This window comes from Apodemus sylvaticus, chromosome 3 (assembly GCF_947179515.1).
Source record: "Apodemus sylvaticus chromosome 3, mApoSyl1.1, whole genome shotgun sequence".
Classification (NCBI taxonomy): Eukaryota; Metazoa; Chordata; class Mammalia; order Rodentia; family Muridae; genus Apodemus; species Apodemus sylvaticus.
In genome coordinates, this window is record NC_067474.1 from 33082904 (window position 1) to 33094946 (window position 12043).

At 39.8% G+C, this 12043-nt stretch overlaps 2 protein-coding genes across 3 annotated transcripts in view; one reads left to right on the plus strand and one right to left on the minus strand.

Moving 5' to 3' along the window:
* Nucleotides 1–365: 365 nt before the first annotated feature.
* Rmdn1 (regulator of microtubule dynamics 1) overlaps nucleotides 366–12043 on the plus strand; it is a 36459-nt gene continuing 24781 nt past the window's right edge. For both annotated transcript variants that reach the window (XR_007976970.1, XM_052176133.1), the window contains exons 1-2: nucleotides 366–626; nucleotides 5931–6048. Coding sequence is in view for 1 of the 2 variants with exons in the window: in XM_052176133.1 (XP_052032093.1) it covers nucleotides 498–626; nucleotides 5931–6048 (247 nt within the window). In the remaining variant the exon portion in view is untranslated. The remainder of the gene's footprint in view (nucleotides 627–5930; nucleotides 6049–12043) is intronic.
* Nucleotides 4822–5354, minus strand: LOC127680581 (NADH dehydrogenase [ubiquinone] 1 alpha subcomplex subunit 12-like). The gene has a single exon (XM_052176134.1). It carries the CDS (start codon nucleotides 5352–5354, stop codon nucleotides 4917–4919), a length of 438 nt encoding a protein of 145 aa, XP_052032094.1. The 3' UTR covers nucleotides 4822–4916.

The window sequence follows — 12043 nt, forward strand, 5'->3', positions numbered from 1 at the left end:
CCACCTCCAGGCTCTAGATTTGTTTTTCCACTCTCCTCCTTATGTAAGACAATCTAATTCATTTCAGCATTTATTTTCAAAAAGGACTATAAGCGCCAGGGTTCACTTTACAATTGACGACTTTAGAACGTTATAGAAACAACAAAACACAACACAAACCACCACCACCACCAAACAACAACAACAACAACAACAACAACAACAACCACTTTTTAATAAAGCTCCCAGAAAAGTTACAATAGATGAAGAGCTCTCTTCCCTGGCCTGCGCCGGTTGCGCGCATGCGTGATGGCTCTCCTCCTCCCATTTCCACCCACCCCACCCCCAGCCGCGAGCTATTTCCGGTCTTTGGAAACCCAGGCCCGGAAGCGAGGGGAGGGCGTGAGGGAGGTGGTGCAGGCCGGCCGCTGGAACTCCGTTCCGGAGATGACTTTCGCCCCGCCCCGTCCTGTCAAGCCCTGGAACGCGGAGTCAGTCCGGCTGGGAAGCTGTCAGTCATGGCCCTGTCCTCGCGACTGTGGCGTCTTCTCCCTCTGCGACGCGGAGCGGAGCAGAGCGTCTGTCCGCTGACGGGGACCTGGGGCAGCCGTGGGCGCTGTGGCACCCGGGGATTCCGCGCTTCCGAGGTAACCCGCTGTCGGCGTGGCGGCGGGGGTGTCCCCATCTCCAGGTCTGGGGGTCCTGCATGCGGGCCCCGGGGTCGCGGAGCCTCCGCTTGGCACACCGCTGAGACCGCTGGCCCTCGGACGGAGGGGTGCGCGCTCTGCCCTGCCTGTCCGAAAGTAGAACAGGAAGGTGAAAGAACTTTGACCGTGGAGAAAGTCGCTTTCAGCAAAGCGAAGCCACCCACGGTCCCTGGACTCAGGTTAATAACCTCAGACAGCTCCGTCCCGTCCCGTGGCTCAGTGCTGTAGTCCCAGCTACTGCAGAGTCCGGGGAAGGAGGATCGCAAGTTCATGGTTGGCTTGGCTTGTGTCGGGCAGGTTCAGGGCTAGTCTGGGCGGTTTAATGAGAGCTTGTCCCAAAATAAACAGTATAAATAAATAAATAATAAATAAATAAACACTAAAGGCTCAGTGTTAATAAGCCTTTGCCTCGCACCTGGGAGCAAAAATAGTTGTGAATGTAACTTTGAAATTTTCAATAAGTGAGAGAATTTATTTTTACAGTAATTATCCTTGAGTTTCTTGGGTTTTATTCATGTTAAAGCTGTTGAGATTCTTTTTTCTTTATTGTCTCATTTCTGATGTTTTTATTAGACTTGCTATGACTGTCTATATTCTTGAAAATGGATGGTATCCATCCTTAAGATATATTTTTATCTTTTTTGATATTTTAAGCCCTAAAATATGGCCTTTAAATGCTTGCTTTATACAGTTACTATCCGTGGTCTGTGTAGGTCAGGAATCTAGATATGGCTTAACTGGGTGTCTAACTTAAGATCTCTCCTGAGGTTTAGTCAGGCTTTCAACTGTTGAAGTGTCCTTTAACAGCTCAGGGTTTTGTTTCGTGGATGGGTTTGTTTGCTTGTTTTGGACAGGCTATGCAAGGCTTTGAGTTTAACTAGTACCCCAAGTGGTTTTCTTGCCTTAGCCTTCTGAGTGCTAGTATTCCAGGTGTGAAAGTTAAACCAACAATCTACCTTCCTTTATCCTTGTTTAAAAATTTAATTTAACTTATGTGTATTATGAGTTTTGCCTGCATGTATGTATGTGCACCAAATGTACACCTAGTACCTAGTTACCATATCAATGCTGGGCATCGAACCTGGGTCCTCTGGAAGAAGAGCTAGTGCTCTTAAGTTATGAGTTATCTCTCCAGCTTCTTGGGTTTTTTGTTTGTTTGTATGTTCTGGTTTTTTGCTTGTTTTGTTTTGAAAACTCAGTTTCTGAGGATAGGAGGAAGTTCTGCTTCAACACTTTCATATGGCAGTAGGCAGATAGTTTCTCCACAATGCTGCTGTTGCCAGACATTGAAGCTACCTTTTCTTAGAATGGGCAGGGGGTGGAAGGAAGGAAGAAGGTCAGTAAATCCACAGTCCTTGTAAGGGAAAGTAGTACACACCGGATAAACTGCCTTCTGACACTCAGCTTCAGAGAACTCTAGAGCGGAGCTGCTTGATCCTCTGAGCAGAGTGGAAGGAGAGAAGGGACCCAAAGTCACTCTCTGACCTTGACATCTCACCGACTTACACCACTCAATAGTAAATACAGGATTCGACGACCTCGTGCAAGCCTTTCTGACAGAAATTCATGTGTGTCTGCCACCCAAATGCTGACAGCACCACATCTGGTTCATATATATTGTATTTTAAAGTTATGTTAAAATATTGAAAGTATTTAATATTTCTCCAAGAAAAGGCCTTGTATCCATCACATAAGAATTCTAAGATTTAAAAGGAAGATACCTTGGCAAAAATTAGGAAAGAAGAAGAATGGTAGCACATTCTTTCCCATCTGCTGATTATTTCTTTTACATTTCTGGCTCAAAAATTGGTAAAATTAATGTTGAGGAAAAATATGTCTGACAGCATACTTCTTTTACATAGGAAATGTTTGTAGGAATTATTTCATTTCACTTTCTGTGAATGTGTTGGGATGCACGCACGAGCATGCATGTGGAGGTAGGTCAGAGGATAACTTGTGGGACTCTGGTTCTCCTTTCATCATGTGGGTCCCAGTGATGGAACTCAGGTTCTAAGGCTCTGGTGGCAGCTTCCTTGTATCCCCTGAGTCATCTCTATGCTCCCTCAAGAGGTTTGTTTGTTTTGAAGAACTCATTATGAAAGGCATTGCGCTCTACTGTAGAGGTACAAGGTGAAGTGGTATGTTCTAGCTGTTGGATATATTCTTAAAGTTAGCAGTATCTTGAAGGTATTCTGGGCCTTTGATTTTTTTAAGTATAGAAACATCATTTTCATCTAGTTTCCCAGAGATGAATAACAGGTTGCTTCATATTAATCAAACTGATAAGAAATCAGGAGATGAACTGTTAGCTTATGACATTACAATGAGAAATATTCAACAGCCATGCAACCCCCATTTAAGAAACCTGTGTATTACTTAACCACAAAAAGTTGGACATTCTAAATGTGACATTTTCTCAAATTACAGTACTATGTTCATCCTTTCTACTGTGTCTTTACCTGTTTATTAATAGGCTACTAAGACTTAATGTTAAAATTCTTGCTCTTTCCATTTTTTTTCTAGGCACCAAAATTATACCTATGAGCCTACCATACCTTCTCCCTTGTCCAACATTTCTCCTCCTCTTCTTTTTTCTCTTTCTTTCATTTCATTTTCTCTTTTCCTTCCTTCCTTCCTTCTTTCCTTCCTTCCTTCCTTCCTTCCTTCCTTCCTTCCTTCCTTCCTTCCTTCCTTCCTTTCTTTCTTTCTTTCTCCTCCATCCATCCCTGTTTCTTTTCTTTTCTTGTCTTTTCTTTTCCTTTCTTTCTTGTCTTTTCTTTTCCTTTCTTTCTTTTCTTTCCTTTCCTTTCCTTTCCTTTTCTTTCTTTCTTTCTTTCTTTCTTTCTTTCTTTCTTTCTTTCTTTCTTTCTTTCTTTCTTTCTTTCTTTCTTTCTTTCTTTCTTTCAACAAGATTGTATGTGTCCAAGATATGTAGCCAAGGGTGACCTCAAACTCCTGATCCTCTTGTGCTTACCTTCCTGGCCGGTACTGTGATTACAGAAGAACCACCATTATGACCAGTTAATATGATGTTAAAGATGCAATCCAGAGTTTCTTACATGCTTGGCAAAACTCTTTAAACTGGTCTACACCACTAATCTGTTTTTAGAAAGTAAGAATACATTCAGAAAATAAAATGCTATTTTGCTGTTGATTTGTTTTTAATTCACTAGTACTAATATCTTGAATATTTGATTTTACCAGAATATTCAGCAAAATGGAATGTGTTGAATTTTCCATTTTCTTGTCTAAGACTACATCAGAAGTTTAGATGTGGATTAAATATGGATTGTGAGAAAATCTAGATGCATCAGTGGCTTTTTGTTTATTTTAAAAAACTGAATAAGTAGGCTGGAGAGATAGCTAAGTAGCACTTGTTATGAATGCTTGGTGTTCTTTAAGAGGACCCAGTGTCCATTTCCAGTACCTACATGGTAGCTTCCAGCCTTTGGCAACTCCAGTTCCAGGGGATTTGACACCCTCTTCTATCCTCTGCAGGTACCAGGCAAGTGCATGGTACGTATACCTACATTCAGGTAGAGTGCTCATGCACATAAATACAATAGATGAATCTAAAAATTAAAACAAACAAAAAGGGGGACAATTAGAAGACAGCTCCCATTTACCATCATAGGGACAACTGAGAGGAGATGAAATTCATAATAAACTTCATGTAGAAACAGATGTTGAGTGATTCTCAAGTTTAGAAGAGACATCCAGGCTAGAGACAGAATGGGTCAAATCTGGCATTTAAGAGTGTGAGAAAAAATAAGATCACAAATACACACACACACACACACACACACACAAGAGGTTTAGGATTAAGCTTTAGACACAAACAACAAACAGGCAAGAAGATATTAGAGATGAACGAAGAGAAGGGACAGTCATGAGACAGGAAGAAAGCCATGAGAATATTTCAAAAACAAACTGAAATGTTTTAACCAGAATTTAAACCCAGTGCTGGGAAGTCACTACAAAGAGGGCAGTTCTGTGTTGATGAGTATGCTTATTATATTGATTGTGGTGATGAAATGGTTTTCCCCAGTTTATACCTTGAATATCTTCCTGGTCCTAAGTGATAGGCATGTGCTGCCACACCCATCTTTTTTTTGTTGTTGTTTGTTTTTTTGTTGTTTTGCTAGGTCAAGCAATTTTAATCAAGTTCATGGTCAGCTGCTAGGATGGTCCTGCACTAGGCTGGAAGTGCGGGAACAGTCTTTGCTGTTGTCACTTGTAAGGTGTCGAAGGTGGGACCCATTCATGAATCTTCTTTCTAGTAGTAGAATAAGGAACATACTGCTCTGGAGTGGCACTCACATTGAATTTATGGTTTGTGTAGATGAATTTACGAGTAGTCAGTGGTTTTGTCATTGGAGGGTTGTCAGTCATGCAGTGAAGCCAGCTGTGCCACTCAGGAGGCACCACGCTTCTGTTCACGTCCCAGAACGTGTTTTTGCCGTTCATCTTGGTGGTGTACATGACCCAGCAGTGCCGGCCAAAAAATTGCTTGTTGTCTTTGTAGTATTTGTTTCCATATTTGTCTTCTCCCACCAGTGTACCAACCCTTATATCATTTGACCTGAAGAAAACCCGTAGGAGGCCCCTCAGGCCACCGTGGCCAGTGACCTGCCGCAGGCCGCACTTCAGGACCTCCACCAGCTCCATTCTCTCTGTCTGCCAGGCCCGTCTTAAATATTATTATTCATTCTCTTCTTAAAAACTGTGGGGTCACTGAGAGCTGTATATTATTTTCATGTGTAGTAATTATTGGAGTTTTCAACTTGTCTATAATTAGCATTCATTAAGTGTTGATTTAAAGTATCATTGAATTAATTGAATAATTTGTTAATAATATTGTTCCACACAATTTAAAGTGCCTATGTCTCTGTAAAAAGATTTCCATAAAAATATAAGTCATTTTTGCCATATTAATTCACTTGTCCACTCATTCATTCGTCCTTCTTGAGGTTCTGGGTCTCCACCCAAGTGTCTTTTGCATGATGTTTCACCACTGAGTTACATTTCTAGTCTACAACTGACCATTAGACAAACTACAACTTCCATTACTAAGATATACTGAATGCAAGGTTTGAAATAGTTTTAGTAAAGAATTGGTAAACTATTTCTTTCGACTTCTAGCATTCTATAATAACTTGCTTTGCAGGTGAGAGAAAATGGGTATGTTTTGATTGGGGTAGAAATTTCTTGAGTTTCATAATTTTAATATATTGTTTTCTATAGGTAATAGGAAATACAAGACCTTTCAAGAGAGGCCTTTTATTCTCAGCCTTGTCTTATCTGGGTTTTGAAACCTATCAAGTCATTTCTCAGGCTGCTGTGGTTCATGCTACAGCCAAAGGTAAGCATAAATTAAAGATCTTGATTTATTCTGTGGGTGAGTGGATGTATACCTCTGTGTGCATATGCAGAGGCCAGAGATGAATATCATGGCCTCTTCTTTGGCTGTCCAGCTGTATCATCATCATTGTCTTCATCGTCACCATCATCATCATCATTATTTTATGTATGTAGGTGTTAGGTTTGCATATATCTGCACATGAGAAAAAAAACGCATCAATACCATAAGTGTACTGGTATAAACTGTTGTGATCTGGCATGCGGGCACTGAGAATTGAACCCAGGACCTCTAGAAGAACAGCCAGTGCTCTTAACTGCTGAGCCATCTCTCCAGCCCCTCCAGCTTATTTTCTGAGACAAAGTCACTGATCCTGGAGCTCTGCTTTCCAGTGCTGGGATTAGAGATGTAATCTGTAATTATACAATCAGCTTTTTATATGGCTGCTGGGGATCTAAACTCAGGTCATCACGCTTACACAATAAGCTCTTTACTTCCTGAGCTAGCCCCCTATTTTGAGATTTTGTCATTAGCCTATTTGAATGCATAATAAAATTAATAGTGTTATCTGTTCTTCTTTGTCAGTCAGCATATATATATATATGTCTTAATTTACATTTTTATGTAATTTTGTATCTGTGCTGGTGGAGGTCCCCACAGCATGGTAGTGGAGAACTTTCAGGAAATCTCTCCTTTTACTGTGTAGGGCCATAGATAGAACTTACCTTGTCAGTCTTGGTGGGGACTTCCTTTATCCACTTATCTGATAAGGACTCTTTTTAGGACTCTTGAGCTAAGAATTTTTGTTTACATTTTGAAAAATGTGAAGGTGCTTTGTATGTGTAGAAAGAATAAGACAGCAAAAGGCAATGAATGGCCTACAAACTAAAAACTCTAGAGGTGTAGATTGCAGAAGTTTGTCACCCTCTGCTTTAGAACACACTTTTAAAGAAGTGTTTCTTTACTTCTCTGGTGCCAAGGTGTTACACACTCCTTTTATAATAAAGTAGCTATTCTCTAGTTGAGAACTTGGAGAGGGCATTATTTTATTTACAGATAGAATGCAGCTTGATATCAATTATCAGATAAGTGATTGAAAAGTGGTGAAATTCCATTATCTTTCTTCTCTGACATAAAAGAGACTAAACACTTTAAGACTGACCCATCAAAAAAAGTCTCCTTAATTCAGTTGATATAGTAAGTGGCATGCTTTTAGTGTATAAGAAAAATACTACTTCTATTTATGGATTGATACTTTCATAACCCTAAAAGAGAATATGAGTGAGGAAGGAGAATACTTAATACTGAACTGATGTTCTTTTAAAGTTCTGATACAACAACCTAAAGTTGTTATTAATTAGTTGGCAGGGTCAGGCATGATACATCTAGATCTCTGTGAGTAATAGGCCAGCCTGGACCACATAGCAAGTTCCAGGATAGCCAGAGGTACATAGTAAGAGCCAACAACAACAACAACAAAAAACTGTGAAAAACAAATAAAAACAAGATAGTTGTTTATTTCATTTATTTGGGACTATCTTGTCTTTAAGAAAATGGATAATTGAAGTCTGATGTGGTACACACATATTTATTTAGTCCTAGTACTCAGGAGGCAGAGACAGGTGGATCTTCATAAGTTAAAGGCCAACCTTCTCTACCTACTGATTTTTACTGTATACCATGGTTACACAGTGAGATTCTGTCTAGGATGAAAAAAAATCCATATATATTTGTTACTTTAAAAATACACTTTCAGGAGCTAGGTCTTCTTGAGGCTTTATGTGTGTGAGGTAGTTGGGGTGAAGATATATGGGAGGAAATGTCATTACTATCTTCTGAGGGTCACTTGAGCTAGGATATGGGAAGCCCTACATATATCTTCTTAGGATTACAGCTGCATGAGATTTGTTCATTCATTCATTCATTCATTCATCCCACCTCCCTTGCAGCACATATATATATATATATATTTTAGTGAATGGCTACTTCAGATTTTTGGGTTTTGTTTCATGATGTCCATATTTTGGGGATTCTGGATTTTTTGTTTGTTTTGTTTTATTTGTTTGTTTTAGACAGGGTCTTACTGTTTAGTCCTGGCTAACGTAGAACCCTTTATGTAGAGGAGCCTGCCCATGCCAAGTTAACTCAGATTAAAAAGAAAAGAGAAGAGAAGAGAAGAGAAGAAAAAAGAGAAGAAAAGAAAAGAAAAGAAAAGAAAAGAAAAGAAAAGAAAAGAAAAGCCAACAGTAAATCACTAGGGTATGATGGTGCCCACCTTTAGTCCCAGTACTAAGGGAGAGGAAAGCAGATTTCTTTCAGTTCTGGGTTAGCCAATTCACTAGTTAAGACCCTGTCTCAAACCTCAAAAAATGGGAAAACCTCCCATGCTCATGGATCGGTAGAATCAATATAGTTAAAATGGCCATTTTGCCAAAAGCAATATACAGATTCAATGCAATACCCATCAAAATCCCAACTCAATTCTTCACAGAGTTAGAAAGAGCAATTATCAAATTCATCTGGAACAACAAAAAACCCAGGATAGCTAAAACTATTCTCAGCAACAAAAGAAAATCTGGGGGAATCAGTATCCCTGACCTCAAGCAATACTACAGAGCAATAGTGTTAAAAACTGCATGGTATTGGTACAGTGACAGGCAGGAGGATCAATGGAACAGGATTGAAGATCCAGAAATGAACCCACACACCTATGGCCACTTGATCCTCGACAAAGAGGCTGAAAACATCCAATGGAAAAAAAGATAGCCTTTTCAACAAATGGTGCTGGTTCAACTGGAGGTCAGCATGCAGAAGAATGCTAATTGATTTATCCTTGTCTCCTTGTACTAAGCTCAAATCCAAATGGATCAAGGACCTCCACATAAAGCCAGACACTCTGAAGCTAATAGAAAAGAAACTGGGGAAGACCCTTGAGGACATCGGTACAGGGAGAAAGTTTCTGAACAGAACACCAATAGCATGCTCTAAGAGCAAGAATTGACAAATGGGACCTCATAAGGTTACAGAGTTTCTGTAAGGCAAAGGACACCATCAAGAGGACAGATCGGCAACCAACAAATTGGGAAAAGATCTTCACCAATCCTACATCAGATAGAGGGCTAATATCCAATATATATAAAGAACTCAAGAAGTTAGACTCCAGAAAACCGAACAACCCTATTAAAAAATGGGGTATAGAGTTAAACAAAGAATTCTCACCTGAAGAACTTCGGATGGCGGAGAAGCATCTTAAAAAATGCTCAACTTCATTAGTCATTAGGGAAATGCAAATCAAAACAACCCTGAGATTTCATCTTACACCAGTCAGAATGGCTAAGATTAAAAATTCAGGAGACAGCAGGTGTTAGAGAGGGTGTGGAGAAAGAGGAACACTCCTCCACTGCTGGTGGGGGTGCAAATTGGTACAACCACTCTGGAAAGCAGTCTGGCGGTTCCTCCGAAAACTGGGCACCTCACTTCCAGAAGATCCTGCTATACCACTCCTGGGCATATACCCAGAGGATTCCCCACCATGTAATAAGGATACATGCTCTACTATGTTCATAGCAGCCCTATTTGTAATTGCCAGATGCTGGAAAGAACCCAGGTATCCCTCGACAGAAGAGTGGATGCAAAAAATGTGGTATATCTACACAATGGAGTACTATTCAGCCATTAGAAACAATGAATTCATGAAATTCTTAGGCAAATGGATGGAGCTAGAGAACATCATACTAAGTGAGGTAACCCAGACTCAAAAGGTGAATCATGGTATGCACTCACTAATAAGTGGTTATTAACCTAGAAAACTGGAATACCCAAAACATAATCCACACATCAAATGAGATACAAGAAGAAAGGAGGAGTGGTCCCTGGTTCTGGAAAGACTCAGTGAAACAGTATTCGGCAAAACCAGAACGGGGAACTGGGAAGGGGTGGGAGGGAGGACAGGGGAAGAGAAGGGGGCTTACGGGACTTTCGGGGAGTGGGGGGGGGGGGCTAGAAAAGGGGAAATCATTTGAAATGTAAATAAATTATATCAAATAAAAAAAAAAAGACCCTGTCTCAAAAATATAAAAATTTAAAAAATGGATTAAATAATAAGACATATACAAGGACATAGAAATTTGGGGCAATACAATGATAGTACATAGTCTATATGATGAATAGGAATCAACAAAAATCATTGTTTACAAGATCCTGTTTAAAAGTAGTGCATACTTGTACATAGAGTTGGTACGTGCCTGCCCTTCCAGCATCTTTGAAATTGACATAACATTCTGGACCTCATAGGACTGAATTTTTTTTTTTGGTTCAAGACAAACTTGGGCTTCTTAAGAAGCCACCTAAAAAAATAAACCCAAGAGGAATAAAAAGGTAATGTGTACTTTATAATACAGAAAGCCATTTTTTTTCTAATCATAAGCACAAGGCCATGGCAGAAAGGTCTTGATCCTGAGTTCAGTCCCCACTACTACTAATAAAATTATCATTCATTCATATTTCCAGTCCTAATGTAACAATGAAAAGGTGGCCAAGGAAATTCAGTATGATTGAAAACTTTATTCATTATTTCTAATTATTATTTCTAAATAATTCTATATTATTTCTAAATAACTATAATTATTTCTAAATAATTCACAAAGAAGGATAAAACATGGAATAACAATAGGCTAAAATGGAAATTAGAACATTTGTGGTGGTGTTTCCTATCATGAAACACTGAAGGAATAAAGTATCCAACATTCGATACTAGTAAGAGACTATCAGAAACCTCAGTTAAGTAAAGGGAAGGAAATAATAAAAAAAGAAGCTGAGATTAGTGGTCTGGAAAATTGGGATGATTGTTTTTAAAGGCTTAATAAAATATGGACTACTCAAGTGGTGAACATGGAATAAATGCCTCAGGAAGTAAGTTTTGGAAGTAGTAGTACAATGAGTCATGAGTAAAACTATTATATGTGAAATTCAAGCAAGCACAAACTGTATGCAAGAAAAATATTTAAGGGCTGATTTAAAGACCAAACAGTAATCCCCACACTTGAGAGGCTAGGGTGGGAGAATCTAGTGTTTGAGGCCAGCCTGGTCTACACAGAGAGACTTTGTGAAAAAATATAAGAGCTGGGTGTGTAGTACAGTGGCATTGCACCCACCTAGTACCTACCTGTAAGGCTGTGGCCACAGTTCAGAAGTATATTCTATGGGAAAGTGATTAACTTCCAACATTGTTTCTGTCCTCTTATTTTAAGGTGGGATTTTACTAGGTATTTCTGGCTGGGCTGGAATTCATTATGTAGAGCAGTTCCAACTGCCTCTATCTCCTAAGTTGTGATTAAAGGTAGTGTGCCTATCCTAACATCAGACATTGTCAAATACATTATAAAGGTGGAAAAATTAAGAATGATTGTTTTTATTTGGTGTTCTATTGCTGTGAAGAGACTCTGTGACCCGTATAACTATAAAGGAAAGTATTTATTTGGGGATGGCTTACAGTTTCTGGAGTTTTGCCCATTCTCATCGTAGTGGGAAGCATGGCAGCACACAGGCAGGCATGATGCTGGAGAGGTAGCTTGATCGATCCACAAGCAGCAAGAAGAGAGACTCAGGGACTTGACTTGTGCTTTTGAACCTTCAAAGCCCATGGCCAGTGACACTTCCTCCAACAAAGCCACACTTCCTAATCCTTTTCAAAAGGCATGTGGGAGGCAGAGGCAGGCGGATTTCTGAGTGTGAGGCCAGCCTGGTCTACAGAGTGAATTCCAGGACAGCCAGGGCTACACAGAGAAACCCTGTCTCAGGGGGACCCCCCCCCCCAAAAAAAGTGCCAGTCCCTGTTGACTAAGCATTCAAATATGTAAGCCAAATAAATGGGGACTATTCTTATCTAGATCACCACAGATAACTAAAGAAAGAACGAATATAGAGTATATTCCAAGTCAGTAGAGAGGAAAGAAAGTTAAATTGATTCAGCACACCACTGGGCAGGAAATTACAAAGG

What these genes read in the sequence shown, in the direction of transcription:
- LOC127680581 (XM_052176134.1), bottom strand. Translation starts at nt 5,354, where the DNA reads ATGGAGCTGGTGGAGGTCCTGAAGTGCGGCCTGCGGCAGGTCACTGGC.